The sequence below is a fragment of the Primulina eburnea genome, chromosome 9, assembly GCF_022965805.1.
Source record: "Primulina eburnea isolate SZY01 chromosome 9, ASM2296580v1, whole genome shotgun sequence".
NCBI classification, from domain to species: domain Eukaryota; kingdom Viridiplantae; phylum Streptophyta; class Magnoliopsida; order Lamiales; family Gesneriaceae; genus Primulina; species Primulina eburnea.
In genome coordinates this window covers 32,616,496-32,638,669 of record NC_133109.1, presented here as the reverse complement: position 1 = coordinate 32,638,669, position 22,174 = coordinate 32,616,496, and the positions used below count along the sequence as shown (strand labels likewise).

The window sequence follows — 22,174 nt, the reverse complement described above, 5'->3', positions numbered from 1 at the left end:
ACCAGAACAATGATGCAAGATCGAAGATGGTTTGAGTGTGCAGCAACAACAGATGAGGAAAAAAAAAATCTTGGGTTGAGATGAGAAAGAGTGGGTCGCGGAAAAAGGATGGGATTATAAATTATTTTTATTTAATTAAATTATAAATTAAATTATATTATATAAAAAAATAAAATAAATATTTAAATATTCTAATCACAAAATTAGTTTTTAAACAAATTTAAAATAAAAGATAAAAAAGTAAAATTACATTCAATCCCTTTTTCTTAATAAATACTTCCATCACTCCCGTTTTCCTCATTTTCCCCCTGCCGCTGTTTCTTCTCCTCAAGCATCCAGCCTCCAGGCGAAACTGCTAGGGTTGCCCTTTGAGCAGCAGTCTAACTCCTGCCTTGAAAATCCCTGTCGTCTCCTTAAATAGGTGATGGTGTCACTTTCTCCCATACTTTTTGGTTTTACTCTCTCATCTAATGTTCGTTATCCTATGCTCTAGCCTTGATGTAAACAGACTTCTGTTGACGGAAAAATTGGATACCTTCTCACTGTATTAGCTAGTAGAAACTTGAAAGATATTGGGTCGATGCCCTTTTGTTTTATGATTATGCGGGAGCTGTAGAATCACTTGAATGGCATAAACCCGCGAAGGCGTAATTACGAGTTATATATAATTTAATTGCTGATTATTGTTAGTTAAGAAATGGTTCCCAGAAGTTCAGCTCGTGAAGCAGCTTCTACAGCTACTGCTATTATCTCCGTACCTTATGAAAAAGGCAACCTTTCATCACTATTCACCAACCTTCCAAATTTCACCTCTTCAAAATCCAAAACCATACCCCCAAAACCACCTGAAAGATCTCTTGTAATTGTAAAAGACCCGAAAATCAACTTAAATGGTACGCTAACGAAATTCCATAACATGCTCCGTATGCAGCCCCCGCCACCAATTTCATCATTCAACGGGCTCTTGGGAAATGTTGCTAAAGGCAAGATGTATCAAGATTTGATTTGCATGCATAATCGAATGGTTGAAGCTAATTTATCACCTGATTTTATTGGGATGAATATTTTGCTTAATTGTTATTGTGAACTGAAAATGATTCCCCTTGGTTTTTCTGTTATGGGTGGACTTTTGAAAAGGGGTTATAATCCAAATATTGTTACTTTTACTTCATTGATTAAAGGGCTGTGTATGGGAGATAAGATTGGTGATGCAGTCGAGTTGTTGAAGAAAATTGTTCGAATGGGTTTTCATCCTAATGTTAAGACGTGGGGTACTTTAATGAATGGGCTATGTAAGAGTGGAAACACAGAGATTGCTCTAAGCTTGCATGTGGAACTTGGGAACGGAACAATGTTCAAGCCCAGTGTGATTTATTATTGTTGTCTTATTGATGGCCTTTGTAAAGAGGGATTGGTGGAAAAAGGTAAAGCGTTATTTCTAGAAATGGAGGGACGAGGAATTCCAGGAGATGTGGTTGCATATTCCACGTTAATTCAAGGTTTCTGTAAGATGGGTGAGTGGTATCAGGCAAAGAGTTTGTTTATTGAGATGTTGGATCGAGGCATCCGTCCCGATGTTGTTACATTTAATGTGTTGATCGATGCACTTTGCAAAGAGGGGAAATCCGATGAAGCAAATGGGTTTTTAGACCTGATGATTCAAAGAGGTGAAATGCCTGATGTTATAACATTTAACACGTTGATGGATGGGTACTGTTTGGAAGGTAGAATGAATACCGCAAGAGAGTTGTTTGATTCTATGGCATTAAAGGGCATTGAACAGGATGTTAGTAGTTACAACGTGTTGATTAATGGCTATTGCAAGTGCCACAAACTGAATGAAGCTATGGGACTTTTCGACAAAATGCTTAGCAAGAATTACCAGCCAACCACAATTACTTTTAACACTCTGTTAACTGGACTTTTTCAGGAAGGTAAAGTTGTGGAGGCACAGGAACTTTATTCTAAGCTGATAGAGTTTGATTTATCATCAGATTCTGCCACTTATTGTATATTATTAAATGGTTTTTGCAAGAATCATTGCCTTGGAGAGGCACTACAGCTGTTCAGGAATCTTGAACAGTCTGGCTATAATCTTCATGTTCGACATTGTAATTGTCTACTTGATGGATTGTGCAAAGCAAATAAGCTTGAGTCCGCTCTTGAGTTGTTTGAGAGATTCAGTCAATTGGGCATGAAGCCGAATTCTTTTACGTATTCCATAATGATTCATGGGTTTTGTATGGATGGCCATCTGGAAAAGGCAAATAATTTGTTTCTGGAGATGGAAAAGAATGGTTGTGATCCGGATGTAACCTCCTTCAATACACTTATGCGAGGATCCTGTGAGAATAATGATGCACCCACCGTGGTGAAGCTTCTCAAAAAAATGGCAAATAAGAATCTTTTACCAGATGCATACACTACATCTATAGTTGTGGACTTATTATCAAAGGAGAAAAATTATTCGGAGTTTCTCAATTTGATTCCTCAATTTCCCAACAAACACTAGCATGCGAAGTGGAAGATGTAAAGAAGCATGTGTATTGATTACAGGGGACAAAACTTCCATTGCATTTATACTGCTTGGTGTGCTCACGGTACTCTTTCCTACGGAGGAAGGTCCGACCCTTCCAGTTGCTATATATTTCTTTGATAGTCGCAGCATATTTCATTTTTGATCTGCTGAGGAGCAAATTGTGAGCACTTCTAAGAATTTGATTCTTTAACTAAATTTTCATTTGAATGGATTGAAAATATAAAGCCAAAGCAAAAAACAGAATATGTTCACTGATTAACTTTATCTGCAAAGATCTCTAGTACTTTAAATGAAGCTTTGATGGACTATTATTTGGGGAATAATAATTGCTCCCATTTTAGTTTTTCACTGGCGGTACAACAATCGAAATAAATCTGTGTTATAGTGGTAGACGCTTCGTCGTGTACAATCTTAGTTGTATTGTACATAAATATGAAGGTGTTGTGACAGTAGGAAAATTGAGATATTTTTGTAGTACAGTTTTGCCTTTGTCATTCATATTGCGTCATAATTAATGCAGCAAAGGCCGAAATGGGCATATTCCTTGTCGAGATTCAAAGTTAACTCGAATACTTCAAGCGTCTCTGGGAGGAAATGCTAGAACAGCCATCATCTGTATGATGAGCCCAGCACGAAGTCATGTTGAGCAATCAAGAAACACTCTTCTCTTTGCAAGCTGTGCAAAGGAAGTGAGAACCAATGCTCAAGTTACTATGGTCATGTCGGACAAAGCGTTAGTAAAGCATTTGCAGAGTGAACTAGCAAGATTAGAGAGTCAACTCAGAAGTCCCCAATCTACGGCTCCAACAAATTATTTGGCATTGCTTAGTGAGAAAGATCTTCAAATTGTAAAGGTAATTAACTATACGAAAATGATGGTTGATAGTGATTTTTTTATCTCCCAGACTGTCAAGATTAGGCCTCGGTAGAACTTGAAGCTTTGTTGAAGTTTTCTTTGACTCAGCTTGAGAAGGAGATTAAAGAACTTATTTTTGCAAAGAGATATAGCTCAATCTCATGTGACAGATTTGTTACAAATGCTAGGAGATGATGAACAGTCAGTGATACGGGTAAACGTTCATTGATTGATCTGTTACTTTCTTTTTGTACTGATTATTCGTATTTTTAGTCCTCTCTTGATTTTTTTCTCTAGGCAAGATTTGGGAATTACCCTCATTTGCGAGTTCAAAAATCACCAGAGGGTGAAATTCGACAACAGGAGAGTTCCATTTTGGCAGATCCTCACTCCTTGGATGTTGATAACAGAACATTTTCTGATGGACTCAGTAGGACCAGTTCGGAAGATCATTTTGCTAAAATTCCTTACTTTAACGAGAACGTCGAGAATAATAATGCTACTCCAAGAATCTTAATTAGCAGTTCAAACTTTAGTGAAGGTGATTCATACCATGGTTGGGAGGGCATAGAGAAACGAAGTAATGGGACTTCAGAGGATCTTTGCAGGGAAGTTCATTGCATCGACTTCATTGGTAAGCTACGCATTTTCCTCTGGGTTTCTTCAACTTACCTTGGATGATCATTTTTCTGTAACATTCCTTGTTTCTTGACAAGAAAAGGCTATTTTTTTAAATATATTTCTGAAGTTTCAAGTGATTTATACACTTCCAGAAACATCGATATTATGGTGAGACGGGGGATTCCAATCACATGTTCCGGATAATGATGTATATGCCACTCTGGATCACATTCAAAAAAATTAACAAGGAGTAATCTTGCATGAAGTAAGACGAAAATAATGTGTCATGCTAGGTGTGACATTGAAAATCTTGTGTTAAAAGCTTTATTATGAGATAATGTTCGGATTCTTACACATAATACTGCTTCTTTAAAGTATTATTATGAGCTCATTTTTTAAAGTTTTTTCCAAACATTTACATTCTACATGTTTTATTTTTAATAATTTATAAGTTTTTCTAAATTTTGTATATCAATTCACATGTCGATCACATCAAATTATTGTAATTTATTTTTAAACTAAAATTTAAAATCTACATAAAATTTTGAAATTGTAACTACTGGCATGCATTTTTAAAATTTTTTGTTAAGTATTTTTTTTTAAAAAAAATTTAGAGATTATATTAAAATTTAAAATTGTATCGATTTTTTTTACAATAAATTTTAATTGTGTTCTATAATATTTTTTGGATGAGAAAGGATATAGTTATTTAAATTAGGGTAAAATTTCTAGTGAATTTTCGATAATATAGAGTTTTTTTATATCTAATATTAAATCAAATAAGATTATGTTTGATTTTTGAAATCATAATATTACGTTTGATATTAAATTAAAAAAGTACATATATTTATATTTGTATTGTTTATTTGGTTTTGGAAAACCTTTACTAATTTTGGTTTTGGAAAACCTTTACTAATTTTGGTTTTCCACCAAAATTACTGCACCGTTGAATGATGTCCAAGAGTCAATACAACCAATGTTCAAGAAAGAGAGTGAAGTTGGATCTATTCATTTTCTTGATATGGCGGCTCTTAAAATGCTATCTTTAACACATGAGCTAGCCACAGATTCATCGGTCTCTAGAGGCATGAAATTGACTAGAAGTAGAAGCTGCACAGCAAGTATTATTACCACTGGTTCAGCTTCACCTTGGTTCAATATTGTGGACTACAATGAGAATATACCATCAATGGGATCCGAAAGAGAAAAGGAGAGTTTTGAAAGTAAAATACCTCCAATAAATTTTAATTCCAACATGAAAAATTTGTCAACAAACTATTCTCATTGTTCACCAGAAAATACTTTTAATATTGAGATTGATGCCCCACATATGGAGTTTTCGACTGCTGAAGGTGGTATCTGCTGTTCTGCTGACATGAGTGGAAAGGCTGAGCTTCCAACTGAAAATGAGACTGTCACAAATCCAGTGAGTTAATATCAGGGACGTAGCCAGGAAATAATATAAGACTGGGCTGAAATAAACCGTTGTAAGTTTAGCGACGGATGTAGTAAAACCATCGCTAATTCACCCGGTTTTTTTGTAGTGTGGGCTATGGGCTAAAATTTTTAATAAATTCAAAAATTTTAGCGACGGATGTAGTAAAACCGTCGCTAATTCACCCGTTTTTTTTTTATAGTGTGGGCTATGGGCTAAAATTTTTAATAAATTCAAAAATTTTAGCGACGGATGTAGTAAAACCGTCGCTAATCCATCCATATTTTTTACTAGGCCAATAATCTAGCCTGGACTGGAGCCCACCCCAGCCTTTGGGGTGGCTCTGTCCCTGGTTAATATTTTTGTTTAACAAAAGTATATTTTGACTGATTGCATTCTTTCTTGAGGTGTGTTTTGTCGAGCATATGCAGGATTTATTTTATCTGCATATACATTATCACAAAAAAGAACTAGTTACATATACAAATTTTATGGAAACTTGGGTTGGTTTCTTGTCATAACTCTTATGTTTCAGCATCTATATTTCATGCAGGCTAATGATGAGATTGAACCAAAGGTCAATCAGTCTTCAAAGAAGGATGTCAAGGACGTCGGTTTAGATCCAATCGAAGGTGAATTCAAAGGTCTTTCAGGTTGGCCAACCGAATTCAAAAGGCTCCAAAGAGAAATAATCGAACTTTGGCATGACTGCAAATGTCTGCAATGTCTCACTTGTACACAGAACTTACTTCTTCTTACTTTTTCAAGGTGACCCTTTAGACGCTATTTACATGGAGGTAGAGATGAGAAGAATGAAATTCTTGAAGGATAAATTCTCTCGGGGAGAAAAAACCTTCGTGAATGATAGATGTTTGACACTTGCTTCAAGGTAAGATTTTCGAGCCAATATCAATTGTTCACTTAAGTCAGTTATTCTTTTAACTTTTTATGTAATATCAGTTCAAAGGACCTTAGTCAAGAGATACATAAGCTGAGCAAGCAGATGGAGAAAAATCTTTCAGAACAAGAAAGAGAGATGCTCTTCCTCAAATGGGGCATTGGCATCAATACCAAACTCAGAAAGCTACAGTTAGCTCATCATCTGTGGTGCAGTACCGAAGATATGAATCACATATACGATAGTACATTGCTTGTTGCAAGGCTGGTTGGTCTTATTGAATCGAGGCACAGTCCCAAGGAGATGTTTGGGCTTAATTTTACGCCCCGAAGATCAGAAAGATCGTATACTTTCAAACGTAGCTTGGTATCTCTCTTCTGATGTTAGACCAATATGTATGACTGGGTAGATTTTATTGGTTTCAGTTATAGGGAACATCACATGTTTTCTGCAACTAGAAGGTTTGTTGCAATGTAAAGTTAGTGTCAAGAAAATTTCAGCGGCTTTCTTCAGCTGTGTTTATGTTGCTGTAAATCCCTTTTATTGCTGTAATTGTAACACTTGTTTCTATGTGAATAAATTATACTTTTATTGGCCACTAATATGGCGATGAATCGGACTCATTTGATTACAAAAGTTCACAGAAATAAAAGAATTATAATTAATGTTAAACTTTTATGCAAATTCCTCACTGTATTATGAATTATGAAAGTTGGTTATTTATTTATTTATGTACTTTAATCATGCCAATCAAGAATCCATTAAATCCTGGTATGAATAAAAAATGTTTTAAAAAATATTTTAAAAGCCAAAATTTATATTTTTTATTTAAAAAAACATTTTTTAACATTTATCTAAACATAAAAAACACGTATGCTTTTTTTAGTAAAAACATTTTTAAAAACTAAACTTATTTAAATGTTATTTTAGTTACAATTTTTTTATCCAAACTCGCACGGCTCCTTTTCTTTCTTCCTATTTTTTGTTTTTAATTTAGATTTTTTAATTGTTAATTAGGATTTATTAAGATTTTTTTTTCAAAATTTTAATTAGATTTTTTATATCATTTTTAAATTTTTACTAATTTATTTAATAAATGATGAAAATAATAATTATTTTATGATTTCGTAAGTATTTGAAATATGTTTTTAGTTAATGTCTTGAATAAAAATAACATTTAAAAAATTATATTCTTTAATTATAAAAATTATAATTGCATAAATTATGAAACTATTATTCAAATTAATTTTTTAATAAATAATTAGTTATTTCAATCGAATCAGTTAGATGAACTAATTAAGTATAAATTTTAATATATTGATATTTACTAAACACAAAAACTCTCGTGAGACGGTCTCACGGATCGATTTTGTCGGTCGAATCTCTTATTTGGTCATACATGAAAAAATATTACTTTTTATGTTAAAAATATTACTTTTTATTATGAATATCGATAGGATTGATCCGTCTATAAATATTTGTGAGACTTTCTCACAAAAAATCTACTCTTTACTAAATATATTGATATTTTACTAAATTTGTCACCAAATATTTTGTAAAATAAATTAATGTTAGTGAATAAATTATAGAAAATATTACAAGAGAATATCAAAAATTAGGAAAAAAAAAATTAATTAGAAAAAGAAAGAGAGAGAATTAGAGAGCCCCTGCCGCTGGGGGACAATAAAAAATATATGACTCTTTTTAAATTTAATTAAATAAAAGGGATTTTGACTTCTTTAAATCAAAAAAAGGGAGTTGAATGTTGTTAGTTAGGTGAGTTCATTTATTAAGTTAAGTGAGATCATTTATTAGTTCATTAATTAATTAGTTATTTATATTTTATTTTTTAAAAATATTTTTTTATTGATATCGGCGATTTCATGTTTCATTTATATATTCTTCCCAGCAAAATAATCGATTCAGGTTTAAGTTATTTTTGTGTTCCTGACGTAAAAAATCATTTGAATTAAATGTAATTTGTTTGAATTTAAAGGCTATCGATTTGATTTTACTAATATGTAATGTGTTTGAGTTGAATTTTTAATTTTGGGTCGAGGGGATGGTGAGTGGGTGGAGTGGACAAGATTGTTCTTTAAATTTTAAGTTTGGGTCGAGTGGGTGGTAAATTGTTGGGTCGAGTGGGTCGAGTGGTGGTGTTTGGGGTTTGGTTTAGGGTTTAGGGTTTGGGTCGAGTTTGGGTCGAGTGGTAGAGAGATTTTGAATTTTGATCATTTCATAATACATAAGTCATTCTATATATGATTAGAACGTAAATATATATAAAAAATTTATTTGTGTAAACATTTTAATATGAGTTATATATTATAATTTAAGTGTGTTGGTTAAAATTTCATAACAATATTAGACGAATGTATCTCTTATCGGGTTGAATTTATGCTCGACTAAAATTCTTAACAAATTTTTAATTCCAATAAAATTTTTAACAAATTTCATAATAATAGAACCTAAAAAACTCATAACATGTAAGACTCGATTCAAATTAAACTACTCTACCCAAAAATTGAGTATATTGTGTGGCGCGACCCACTCAACCCAATTTTGGGTTGAGTGGGTCGTGCCACACATATATTGTGTGGCGCCACCCACTCAACACAATTTTGGGTTGAGTGGGTTGCGCCTATATGTGTAGCGCAACCCACTCAACCCAAAATGCAACCCACTCAACACAATTTTGGGTTGAGTGGGTTGCGTCTATATGTGTGGGTTGTGTGGCGCAACCCACTCAACCCAATTTTGGGTTGAGTGGGTCGAGTCAAAGAGCTACAATTTGTGTGATTAGAAACAATAATCCTAATACAATTCAAATCACAACTTGCTTTCATTTTTTATGATGTTATATAATTGATCAATTCATGAATCATTCTCTAAATATATTTTTTGTATGAGATCGTTATTAGATTGAATGTAGTAAAAAAATATCACATAAATTAACTAAAAATCAATGTAAAATATCATATAAATGTTTTAATCCAACTATCATATAAATGTTTTAATCCAACGACCATAATTTATCACAAATACAACAACAACAACAATAATGCCTACATTCTTCAATCTTCTGATCGTTCAATTGATAGGCATTTTCCCTAAACATGGTATAACTTGCTGTCGCTAAACAGTAAACTTCACATTCACCGCTGCAATGAAAAAACAAACATAAATTATACATTGATATACATTAAACAATAATGAAATAATAATTTTTTAAGAAAATTAACCTGATTTTTTTAGTAAAAAAATTATTTGGCCTAGTTATTGGGTCGTGCTCTTCTTGGGTCAGCACGACCCAAGCACAACCCAATTGGGTTTGGGTCATGCTCTTGGGGGAGAGCTTTCCCGAGAGCAGCAGCTAAGCTGCTGCTCACGGTCGAGCTCTTCCTCTTCACGAAGAGCTCGACCCAGGGCTCGACCCAAATCTAACTTCGATAACAAATTCAAATTTCAAAATAAATTTCTTATTAATACGTGATTTTCTCGTTGGATTTCTTGCAGATGAATATTTTTTAGACTCATCGTTAATTCTTAGCAAAAAACCAGAACAATGATGCAAGATCGAAGATGGTTTGAGTGTGCAGCAACAACAGATGAGGAAAAAAAAAATCTTGGGTTGAGATGAGAAAGAGTGGGTCGCGGAAAAAGGATGGGATTATAAATTATTTTTATTTAATTAAATTATAAATTAAATTATATTATATAAAAAAATAAAATAAATATTTAAATATTCTAATCACAAAATTAGTTTTTAAACAAATTTAAAATAAAAGATAAAAAAGTAAAATTACATTCAATCCCTTTTTCTTAATAAATACTTCCATCACTCCCGTTTTCCTCATTTTCCCCCTGCCGCTGTTTCTTCTCCTCAAGCATCCAGCCTCCAGGCGAAACTGCTAGGGTTGCCCTTTGAGCAGCAGTCTAACTCCTGCCTTGAAAATCCCTGTCGTCTCCTTAAATAGGTGATGGTGTCACTTTCTCCCATACTTTTTGGTTTTACTCTCTCATCTAATGTTCGTTATCCTATGCTCTAGCCTTGATGTAAACAGACTTCTGTTGACGGAAAAATTGGATACCTTCTCACTGTATTAGCTAGTAGAAACTTGAAAGATATTGGGTCGATGCCCTTTTGTTTTATGATTATGCGGGAGCTGTAGAATCACTTGAATGGCATAAACCCGCGAAGGCGTAATTACGAGTTATATATAATTTAATTGCTGATTATTGTTAGTTAAGAAATGGTTCCCAGAAGTTCAGCTCGTGAAGCAGCTTCTACAGCTACTGCTATTATCTCCGTACCTTATGAAAAAGGCAACCTTTCATCACTATTCACCAACCTTCCAAATTTCACCTCTTCAAAATCCAAAACCATACCCCCAAAACCACCTGAAAGATCTCTTGTAATTGTAAAAGACCCGAAAATCAACTTAAATGGTACGCTAACGAAATTCCATAACATGCTCCGTATGCAGCCCCCGCCACCAATTTCATCATTCAACGGGCTCTTGGGAAATGTTGCTAAAGGCAAGATGTATCAAGATTTGATTTGCATGCATAATCGAATGGTTGAAGCTAATTTATCACCTGATTTTATTGGGATGAATATTTTGCTTAATTGTTATTGTGAACTGAAAATGATTCCCCTTGGTTTTTCTGTTATGGGTGGACTTTTGAAAAGGGGTTATAATCCAAATATTGTTACTTTTACTTCATTGATTAAAGGGCTGTGTATGGGAGATAAGATTGGTGATGCAGTCGAGTTGTTGAAGAAAATTGTTCGAATGGGTTTTCATCCTAATGTTAAGACGTGGGGTACTTTAATGAATGGGCTATGTAAGAGTGGAAACACAAAGATTGCTCTAAGCTTGCATGAGGAACTTGGGAATGGAACAATGTTCAAGCCCAATGTGATTTATTATTGTTGTCTTATTGATGGCCTTTGTAAAGAGGGATTGGTGGAAAAAGGTAAAGCGTTATTTCTTGAAATGGAGGGACGAGGAATTTCAGGAGATGTGGTTGCATATTCCATGTTAATTCAAGGTTTCTCTAAGTCGGGTGAGTGGGATCAGGCAAAGAGTTTGTTTATTGAGATGTTGGATCGAGGCATCCGTCCCAATGTTGTTACATTTAATGTGTTGATCGATGCACTTTGCAAAGAGGGGAAATCCGATGAAGCAAATGGGTTTTTAGACCTGATGATTGAAAGAGGTCAAATGCCTGATGTTATAACATTTAACACGTTGATGGATGGGTACTGTTATGAAGGTAGAATGAATACCGCAAAAGAGTTGTTTGATTCTATGGCAGTAAAGGGCATTGAGCAGGATGTTAGTAGTTACAACGTGTTGATTAATGGCTATTGCAAGTGCCACAAACTGAATGAAGCTATGGGACTTTTCGACAAAATGCTTAGCAAGAATTACCAGCCAACCACAATTACTTTTAACACTCTGTTAACTGGACTTTTTCAGGAAGGTAAAGTTGTGGAGGCACGAGAACTTTATTCTAAGCTGATAGAGTTTGATTTATCATCAGATTCTGCCACCTATTGTATATTATTAGATGGTTTTTGCAAGAATAATTGCCTTGGAGAGGCAGTACAGCTGTTCAGGAATCTTGAACAGTCTGGCTATAATCTTAATATTCGACATTGTAATTGTCTACTTGATGGATTGTGCAAAGCAAATAAGCTTGAGTCCGCTCTTGAGTTGTTTGAGAGATTCAGTCAATTGGGTATGAAGCCGGATTATTTTACATATTCCATAATGATTCATGGGTTTTGTATGGATGGCCATCTGGAAAAGGCAAATAATTTGTTTCTGGAGATGGAAAAGAATGGTTGTGATCCTGACGTAACCTCCTTCAATACACTTATGCGAGGATTCTGTGAGAATAATGATGCAGCCACCGTGGTGAAGCTTCTCAAAAAAATGGCAAATAAGAATCTTTTACCAGATGCATACACTACATCTATAGTTGTGGACTTATTATCAAAGGAGAAAAATTATTCGGAGTTTCTCAATTTGATTCCTCAATTTCCAAACAAACACTAGCATGCAAAGTGGAAGATGTAAAGAAGCATGTGTATTGAATACAGGGGACACACATATTAATTGGTGAATGGATAAAGTTAGGGCAGGACTCTTGGACCTGCTGCTGGTATCTGATTTTGAACTTTTGAATCAAGTTTCATCAATTGATTGAATGCCAATATTTGTGAGATACAAGAACTCTATCTGCTATAAGATTTGCATTACATGTATATCAATCATGTTATTTTCTTCTATTCCAATTCAGAAAATTATGCAACGATCTGATGAGAAAACACGCTTGGGTGCATGTAATCACATGTTGTCCAGGTGAAATAAATTGTAGCACTTTATTTTTTATTATCTTCAGGCAACAACACAAAGAATTGGAATTCATTTAGCCTTATTTCCATCTCGAGTTTGGTAGAAAACTTTATAGTGCTTGGTGTGCTCACGGTACTTTTCCTACGGAGGAAGGTCCGACCCTTCAAGTTGCTATATATTTCTTTGATAGTCGCAGCATATTTCATTTTTTATCTGCTGAGGAGCAAATTGAGAGCACTTTTATATGGGGTAAGCTCCACATGTTACTGAATTAAAATATGCGGTCTTTTTGTATATATCAAATCAATATCGAATCCAACTTTGAATGTTGAAAAAATTTACGCACATTTTTAGTTACTTAGAGTCCAGAAGGCATGCGCCTTGAGTCTTGGCTCAGGATGCTCAGCACCTGCATCGCGACTCACTGCCAAGGCTCTGCACGTCAATGAAGCTTGCATCTATACTCAAAGGGCCCAAACGTCTGGAAGTGACGACTTCATTGGTAAGCTACACATTTTCCTCTGGGTTTCTTCAACTTACCTTGGATGATCATTTTTCTGTAACATTCCTTGTTTCTTGACAAGAAAAGGCTATTTTTTTAAATATATTTCTGAAGTTTCAAGTGATTTATACACTTCCAGAAACATCAATATTATGGTGAGACGGGGTTTCCAATCGCATGTTCCGGATAATGATGTATATGCCACTCTGAATCACATTCAAAAAAATTAATAAGGAGTAATCTTGCATAAAGTAAGACGAAAATAATGTGTCATGCTAGGTGTGACATTGAAAATCTTGTGTTAAAAGCTTTATTATGAGATAATGTTCGGATTCTTACATGTAATACTGCTTCTTTAAAGTATTATTATGAGCTCATTTTTTAAAGTTTTTTCCAAACATTTACATTCTACATGTTTTATTTTTAATAATTTATAAGTTTTTCTAAATTTTGTATATCAATTCACATGTCGATCACATCAAATTATTGTAATTTTTTTTAAACTAAAATTTAAAATCTACATAAATTTTGGAAATTGTAACTACTGGCATGCAATTTTAAAATTTTTTGTTAAGTAATTTTTTTAAAAAAGTATTTAGAGATTATATTAAAATTTAAAATTGTATTGATTATTTTTTACAATAAATTTTAATTGTGTTCTATAATATTTTTTGGATGGGAAATGATATAGTTATTTAAATTAGGGTAAAATTTCTAGTGAATTTTCGATAATATAGAGTTTTTTTATATCTAATATTAAATCAAATAAGATTATGTTTGATTTTTGAAATCATAATACTACGTTTGATATTAAATTAAAAAAGTACATACATTTATATATGTATTGTTTATTTGGTTTTGGAAAACCTTTACTAATTTTGGTTTTCCACCAAAATTACTGCATCGTTGAATGATGTCCAAGAGTCAATACAACCAATGTTCAAGAAAGGGAGTGAAGTTGGATCTATTCATTTTCTTGATATGGCGTCTCTTGAAATGCTATCTTTAACACATGAGCTAGCCACATATTCATCGGTCTCTAGAGGCATGAAATTGACTAGAAGTAGAAGCTGCACAGCAAGAAAAAGTTGTCAACAAACTATTCTCATTGTTCACCAGAAAATACTTTTGATATTGAGATTGATGCCCCACATATGGAGTTTTCGACTGCTAAGGGTGCTATCTGCTGTTCTGCTGACATGAGTGGAAAGGCAGAGCTTCCAACTGAAAATGAGGTCACAAATCCAGTGAGTTAATATTTTTGTCTAACGAAAGTATATTCTGACCGATTGCATTCTTTCTTGAAGTGTGTTTTGTCGAGCATATGCAGGATTTATTTTATCTGCATATACATTATCACAAAAAAGAACTAGTTACATATACAAATTTTATGGAAACTTGGATTGGTTTCTTGTCATAACTCTTATGTTTCAGCATCTATATTTCATGCAGGCTAATGATGAGATTGAACCAAAGGTCAATCAGTCTTCAAAGAAGGATGTCAAGGACGTCGGTTTAGATCCAATCGAAGATGAATTCAAAGGTCTTTCAAGTTGGCCAACCGAATTCAAAAGGCTCCAAAGAGAAATAATCGAACTTTGACATGACTGCAATGTCTCACTTGTACGCAGACCTTGCTTCTTCTTACTTTTTCAAGGTGACCCTTTAGACGCTATTTACATGGAGGTAGAGATGAGAAGAATGAAATTCTTGAAGGATAAATTCTCGGGGAGAAAAAACCATCGTGAATGATAGATGTTTGACACTTGCTTCAAGGTAAGATTTTCGAGCCACTATCAATTGTTCACTTGAGGTAGTTATTCTTTTAACTTTTTATGTAATATCAGCTCAAAGTACCTTAGTCAAGAGAGACGAAAGCTGAGCAAGCAGATGGAGAAAAATCTTTCAGAACAAGAAAGAGAGATGCTCTTCCTCAAATGGGGCATTGGCATCAATACCAAACTCAGAAAGCTACAGTTAGCTCATCATCTGTGGTGCAGTACCGACGATATGAATCACATATACGATAGTGCATTGCTTATTGCGAGGCTGGTTGGTCTTATGGAATCGGGGCACAGTCCCAAGGAGATGTTTGGGCTTAATTTTACACCCCGAAGATCAGAAATAACGTATACTTTCAAACGTAACTTGGTATCTCTCTTCTGATGTTAGACCAATATGTATGACTGGGTAGATTTTATTGGTTTCAGTTATAGGGAGCATCACATGTTTTCTGCAACTAGAAGGTTTGTTGCAATGTAAAGTTAGTGTGAAGAAAATTTCAGCGGCTTTCTTCAGCTGTGTTTATGTTGCTGTAAATCCCTTTTATTGCTGTATTGTAAAACTTGTTTCTATGTGAATAAATTATACTTTTATTGGCCACTAATATTGCGATGAATCGTACTCATTTGATGACAACAGTTCACATAAATAAAAGAGTCATAATTAATGTTAAAACTTTTATGCAAATTCCTCACTGTATTATGAATTATGAAACTTGGTTATTTATTTATTTATGTACTTTAATCATGGTCCAATCAAGAATCCATTAAATCCTGGTATGAATAAAAAATATTTTAAAAGCCAAAATTTATATTTTTTATTTAAAAAAAACATTTTTTAACATTTATCTAAACATAAAAAACACATATGCTTTTTTTAGTAAAAACATTTTTAAAAAACTAAAACTTATTTAAATGTTATTTTAGTTACAATTTTTTTATCCAAACTCGCACGGCCCCTTTTCTTTCTTTCATTTTATTAAAATTATATTTCAAAATCTTAATTAGATTTTTTTACATAATTTTTAAATTTTTACTAATTTATTTAATAAATGATGAAAATAATAATTATTTTTTGATTTCTTAAGTATTTGAAATATGTATAAAAATTAAATTTTTTAGTTAATGTCTTAAATAAAAATAACATTTAAAAATTATATTCTTTAATTATAAAAGTGTAATTGCATAAATTATGAAACTATTATTTAAATTAATTTTTTAATAAATAATTAGTTATTTCAATCGAATCAGTTAAATGAACTAATTAAGTATAAATTTTAATATATTGATATTTTACTAAATATGTCACCAAATATTTTGTAAAATAAATTAATGTTAGTAAATAAATTATAGAAAATATTACAAGAGAAGATGAAAATGGATGGATTTAAAATCCCCAAACAAATGAGACGTATTAATTTATAATTAGGAAAAAGAATTAATTAATTAGAAAAAGAAAAAGAGAGAGAAAATTAGAGAGCTCCTGCCGCTGTTTCTTCTCCTCAAGCATCCAGCCTCCAGGCGAAACTGCTAGGGGTGCCCTTTGAGCAGCAGTCTAACTCCTGCCTTGAAAATCCCTGCCGTCTCCTTAAATAGGTGATGGTGTCACTTTTCTCCCATACTTTTTGGTTTTACTCTCTCATCTAATGTTCGTTATCCTATGCTCTAGCCTTGATGTAAACAGACTTCTTCTGTTGACGGAAAAATTGGATACCTTCTTATTGTATTAGCTAGTAGAAACTTAAAAGATATTGGGTCTATGCCCTTTTGTTTTATGATTATGCGGGAGCTGTAGAATCACTTGAAATGGCATAAACCCACGAAGGCGTAATTACAATTTATATATAATTTAATGGACGCAAACTGTCGTTATTTGGTTGTCATCTTAGTTTCATTTTCGAGTTACAGGTGAAAGAGACATCTTTTTGTTGTGTTTCTTGATTTCTTCACGATTTTTCAATTTTTTTTTGAATAAAATGGTATGAGATACATGTATCTTAATGAGCATCGAGATGGATTTTTGCGGTGTATGGAGATGTTTGTAAATTGTTTACTTGACAAATATTAGTTACATCCTTGCGTAAGATAAATTTAGTATTTGGTAAACTGAAGATGCCTTGCTTTTTCCGGTCGGATCTTAATTTTCAATGAAGGTGATGTCCACGGCATTGCGTAGACGCAAGATGCACTTTCATGAATATGTTAGATCATGCATCATTATGCTACTAAATCTGAATGGTGGAAGTTTTAATATGATAGAATGTGCAGATGATAGATTTTGGTGTCAGAAGCCATTTTTGTACAATGCCCTGAGATCTATATATTAGGTTTGAATGTACCCTACTGGATTTTAGATCTATATGTTGGAATCTTAAGCTATCAAATTGTCGAACCTTACACCAAAATGATCTATCTTCATCTGCATGTTGTTTGATAATAGACATATGTGATTATCCTACCATGAACCTAGCATATCGCATAACATTTGTTTGGCAAAATGTCCCAGTGATTTCAACTATTTTCTGAGTGTAGCTCCACTAAGTACGCATTAATAGTTATTTGAACTGGTTTTGCAGAATGATTTTAAGATGTCTGGTGTTTTTTCATTGTCTTCGAGAGTGCAGTCGATAAGGATGAGGTCTTTCTTAGGTTCTTTACCTGTGTTTGGTACTTTGGTTGTAGGTCCTGAGTGAATAATAGATAACAGATTTTCGTATATCTATGGCCGCTGACAAGTCTCGAAGTGGTAGTTTTTCGCGCAGTTTTTCTCCAGCATCCAGTATAATCTCACACATTCCTGGGTTTAAGCTCGGTCCCAATGGGACTATGTTTCTTTCGTCTGGCATTTCAGACTTGGACAGTAAATTTCTATGAACTTGTACTTGTGGCATTTTTCGTTATTCTTTTGATACTATCACAACCTTCTGTTTTTATAGAGATTTTGGGAGGTGGGTTTACAGTGGGAAGCCTTGTGATGGTTATGGAAGACACTGAGGCACCACATCATATGCTATTATTGAGAAATTTTATGTCTCAAGGGCTAGTTCATCACCAGCCTCTTATTTATGCTAGTCCCTCAAAAGATCCGAGAGGGTTTCTTGGCACTTTGCCTAGCCCGATGGCCCTCAGGGATGATAACTCTCATGTCCATGTCACTGAACAGGTTCCCATCCCGTTCATTTTCTAAACGCTTAAATATGGATTCATACTAGAAATATGCTATCTTTGCGCGATGCACTCTTAATTTTTATTTTTTACACATTCCGAACAGGTATGAGGATATTTTCTGCACATTGCACCCTTTTATCAATTTTCATGGATTTCAAATTCCAACTGCCCGTATGAGGAAGTTTCATTAATTTATTACTAAAGAAATAGTAGATAATAAATTTGTGTCAAACTAGGAGAGTAAATGAATAAAGTGAAATTGCAAAACAAATTCAAAACCTTAAAAACTATAATAAAAATTGCTGAACCAAAAAGAGTCTGAGAATTTCAATTCAATTTGTGGCTTCAGATTCCGAGATGTTGATTAAATCTAAACGAACCCATATATATATATATATATATATACACACACACACACATTAAGTCTAACTGAGTCCATTTGCAAATATTCTATAACATCGTTGGAATTTTTTTCCTAAAATGAAGAAGACGACATAAAATTCAAAACGATGAAAAACTTTCCAGTTTAAGTGAAAATCAAATGCAATATACTGTTTGATTTGGTTTGACTACATTTATTCTGTTCGGTTTCAATTTGGAAGAATGTAGACACCAAAATCAACTTCTGTGGGATATTATGCATCAAGATACTTTTAATGAAAATGTAAATACCAAAACCAACTACTTCTATGGAATATTATGAATCAAGATATTTTCGATGAAAATAACAAAATTAGGGATGAGTGAATTGACATACTCCTCTAAAAGGCGGCTACAGATTAAGATTTCAATTAAAGAATTGCAGTAAATTGTTACATGTATGGAGCATATCCTATTTTAAGGGTGAAACTGTGAGAAAGATAATTTAATAGTGCATTATCCAAAAGTGCCATGTTTTTGTTTTCAGATTGCCAAAAACCCCTGGAAGTTGGTGCACTTGCTTTATTAACGTAGAGTTCGTGATTTTGATCTAAAGGTTTGTATGTTATCTGAACACAGGAAAGGGGGTTGAGGATTGCATGGCAATATAAGAAGTATTTTGGAGAACATACTTCAGAGCCTCAGAGAGGTAAAATAGAAAAATTGAATTCCATTTTTCGGCTGTGATTTTTTTTTCTCCCTCAATTGCATGACATTTTCTCTGTCATAGTGTGACAATCTTTGTCATTTTCATTATTAATTATTATTTAATATTTATTTTCTCTTATCTGATCTCTACAGTTAGTTATGTGTTTATTATGGCCGTCAAATACTTGCGCTTTGATTAGCACATTCAAGATGTATTATGCAAAGATCACGTAGAAGTAAACTAAGATTTTTGAAGCAAACAGAAGTGAATGAACTGCATTGAGATATTTTTTGTTGTAAAAGAGAGATATGGAAAGATCATTGCATTCTGAAATTTTATTGATTTATAGCTATAGGAAGAGTTGTCTAATGTACTGAATATAACCAATTAAAAAAGTATCTTAGAGAGATGGGTGGCAACTGGTAAGAGAGAGAGAAGACTGGTAAATCCTTAATAAAGAAGCTGCTTCTTGATTTGCCAACATGATATTTATAAGCAGCGATCATAATTGTACTTTTGCACCTAATAATGTCATGTGTCTTGTGTGCAGATGGAAAGTCTGAGTACTGCAGTGACTTTGATTTGCGGAAACCCTTAGAGAGACACTTCTTTACTGGGAAACATGTTGATTGTGTTAGCCTTAATGATACTTCTGATCTTGCCGCATTCATCAAACGTTGTTCCAGTTTCTTGTCTCGGATTCCTCAGAGGTAACATTTTGCATTACTGCTCTTATGCATCAAAATTCATTTATGTTATTAATATTTAAAAATTAATGTGGTACGTGAGAAGAGTTCCATCGGCACGATAAAATGAATGTCATTTTTTTAGCTTGGTTCTACCAGAATAAACTGAAAACCTTCCTATTTTTATTTTTTATGGGTAATGGCATCAATGCCAAAACTATAGTCTGTTGTCAAATGAGATTTACAACTTATAATTCCAACATCTTCACCTCATAGGTCCATTCTACAGTAACTTTGTTATCTTGACAGCAAACTCTCATGGCCCGGATAAACAGAACCATTTCTCTACTCTAGTGTTTAATCACAAGGCCAGTCAATCATGAAAGATTATACTTGTGTGGGATGAAATGCTGAGTTCATGGAGTTATTCTGAAATCCGATAATGCTATTTCTTCCACCTTTTATAATTATTATTATTGGAGTGATGAAATGAGGGAACATCAAAGACAACCAAAACTAGGGATTCCATTTATATATCATCTTCCTTGTTCTTATTTTTATACTCTGATTATCCATCATGAATTTTAAATCTGGTTTCATGTTTTCACTTGGAACAGTATGGGAGGACGCGTTGCTATTCAATCATTGTGCTCACCGCAATGTGACTTTTTTAGCAAGGTCGGTGTCTAGCTTGTTTCGAATGAAATATTATCTTTTTGAATCAAAGATGAAGCATTCAACATTTTTATTATAACGCCTAGAGATTCACAGAATATTCGATTATTTTCTAAATATTTAGTACATGTGCTTTATTTTCTTAAAACCCAAATTTTCATCTTTTAAGGATTCATCGCTTATCTTTTAGGAATGGGACATGCTTTCTTTTGTCAGATCTCTGAAAAATGTCGTACGGTTGTCAAATGCAGTAGCAGTTGTAACCTTTTCGCCCTCTCTCGTTTCATCAACCTTCTCAAAAAGGCTCCAGCATTTGGCTGACACGTTAGTTTCAGTCAAGGCAATTCCAGGTGTGTGTCCTTGTTATCTTCTGTTCATGCAATAAAGATTTAGCCAAATCACACGTTAAAAGTGTGTCATATCTGCTGCTGCATCAGACGAGGACAAGGAACTGTCTAAACTTCTGACAGGGTATCAGGATATGGTTGGCCTTCTGAGCGTGCACAAAGTTGCACGTATTAATACTCAGGTATACATAGTTTGCTCTGACCTTTTGTTGGCACCGTCTGGCACTGCTTCACCGAAACATCACACTATGTTTAGAAGGGAAAATAGATTCCACTTTTCTTTGGTAGTTCCTACCGAAGTATAATATTTCTTCTTAGGGCATCCACATTGACACCCACCACCTTCTAAAAAAACGTGGAATTCACATGTCACATGCACATTATATTAACACTTTCATTCTCTCATATTCATTTTATCATTAATATTCATTTTTTGTTAGTTGCATTGTCCATTCATCCATTTTATTCTTATTTTATATTAAATAAATATATTTCAATTTTATTTTCATTTAAAACATCTTTTAAATTATTATTTCTAATTTTTTATTACTTCAATTTATTTCTTCTTATTTTACTGATTTAGTTTATTTGAAATAAAATTTTATTATAAATTTTGAATGAAGGAAACACAACATAGGAAAAAAATAACACTTATGGCTTGAATACTATATATGGCCTATGCTTCCTGTTGCATTATGAAAAGGCAACTGTCAAAATCATGCCCGTGTAAGTTTAGCTATAAATTGCAATCAAAGTGTCGCTTGTGTTGAATATATTATTTAAACACAGGTTCCTGCCATTCTAGAGGCGACCACGTTCTCCATGAAATTGCAGAAGCGAAAATCCTTGGTTTTAGAATGCCTAAACCAAGCTCCCGTAGACGGTTCAAGTGGTACTTCATATGCTTCATCTGGTAGCTGTTCTTCTGTATCTTCTAAGACAGGGCTCCTCGACTTTTAGTCAAAATGCACGAGGGTTATCTTATAGTTGAGGAATCAACTTCTTGATCGAGCTCGCGAAAACGGCTTGCTTTGCTTGCATTTGACGATTTAAGTGTCGTGTGTGTGTCTTCCTCAGCAACTGTTAGCCACGACACAAGAAGAAGTAACCTTTTGTAACATTTTTTTACTAGCAAATATTTGTGCATCATCAATAAAAATTTACCATATGTATTAATTATGAAAGATTAAAAGAAATTACAACTTATAAATTAAGAATGTAAGAAATTA

The 22,174-nt window shown here is 33.5% G+C and overlaps 3 protein-coding genes and 1 pseudogene across 10 annotated transcripts; all 4 read left to right on the top strand.

Annotated features, from left to right (window-relative positions):
• Positions 1 to 311: 311 nt before the first annotated feature.
• Positions 312 to 5,138, top strand: LOC140841790 (uncharacterized). The gene is made up of 2 exons (XM_073209459.1): positions 312 to 2,589; positions 4,981 to 5,138. Exon 1 carries the CDS (start codon positions 698 to 700, stop codon positions 2,510 to 2,512), a length of 1,815 nt encoding a protein of 604 aa, XP_073065560.1. The 5' UTR covers positions 312 to 697; the 3' UTR covers positions 2,513 to 2,589; positions 4,981 to 5,138.
• On the top strand, positions 2,482 to 6,861 carry LOC140840909 (kinesin-like protein KIN-7F; annotated as a pseudogene).
• A 3,357-nt stretch (positions 6,862 to 10,218) lies between these two features.
• On the top strand, positions 10,219 to 22,118 carry LOC140841792 (elongator complex protein 4). Of its 2 annotated transcripts, none has more exons than XM_073209465.1 (9): positions 10,219 to 10,326; positions 17,683 to 17,860; positions 17,937 to 18,163; positions 19,168 to 19,237; positions 19,788 to 19,947; positions 20,541 to 20,601; positions 20,789 to 20,948; positions 21,036 to 21,127; positions 21,735 to 22,118. In XM_073209465.1, exons 2-9 carry the CDS (start codon positions 17,722 to 17,724, stop codon positions 21,903 to 21,905), a joined length of 1,080 nt encoding a protein of 359 aa, XP_073065566.1. In that variant the 5' UTR covers positions 10,219 to 10,326; positions 17,683 to 17,721; the 3' UTR covers positions 21,906 to 22,118. The 2 variants fall into 2 exon arrangements, with proteins under 2 accessions (XP_073065566.1, XP_073065565.1); XM_073209464.1 differs by lacking the exon at positions 10,219 to 10,326 and adding an exon at positions 16,438 to 16,596.
• Positions 10,318 to 15,516, top strand: LOC140841789 (uncharacterized). 7 transcript variants are annotated; one of them, XM_073209456.1, is made up of 6 exons: positions 10,318 to 12,523; positions 12,662 to 12,723; positions 12,764 to 12,966; positions 13,072 to 13,219; positions 14,672 to 14,995; positions 15,067 to 15,516. In XM_073209456.1, the coding sequence occupies exon 1, from the start codon at positions 10,603 to 10,605 to the stop codon at positions 12,415 to 12,417; it is 1,815 nt and encodes a 604-aa protein (XP_073065557.1). In that variant the 5' UTR covers positions 10,318 to 10,602; the 3' UTR covers positions 12,418 to 12,523; positions 12,662 to 12,723; positions 12,764 to 12,966; positions 13,072 to 13,219; positions 14,672 to 14,995; positions 15,067 to 15,516. The 7 variants fall into 7 exon arrangements, with proteins under 7 accessions (XP_073065557.1, XP_073065558.1, XP_073065555.1 ...); XM_073209457.1 differs by lacking the exon at positions 12,662 to 12,723; XM_073209454.1 differs by having other exon boundaries at positions 12,662 to 12,966.
• Positions 22,119 to 22,174: the final 56 nt, after the last annotated feature.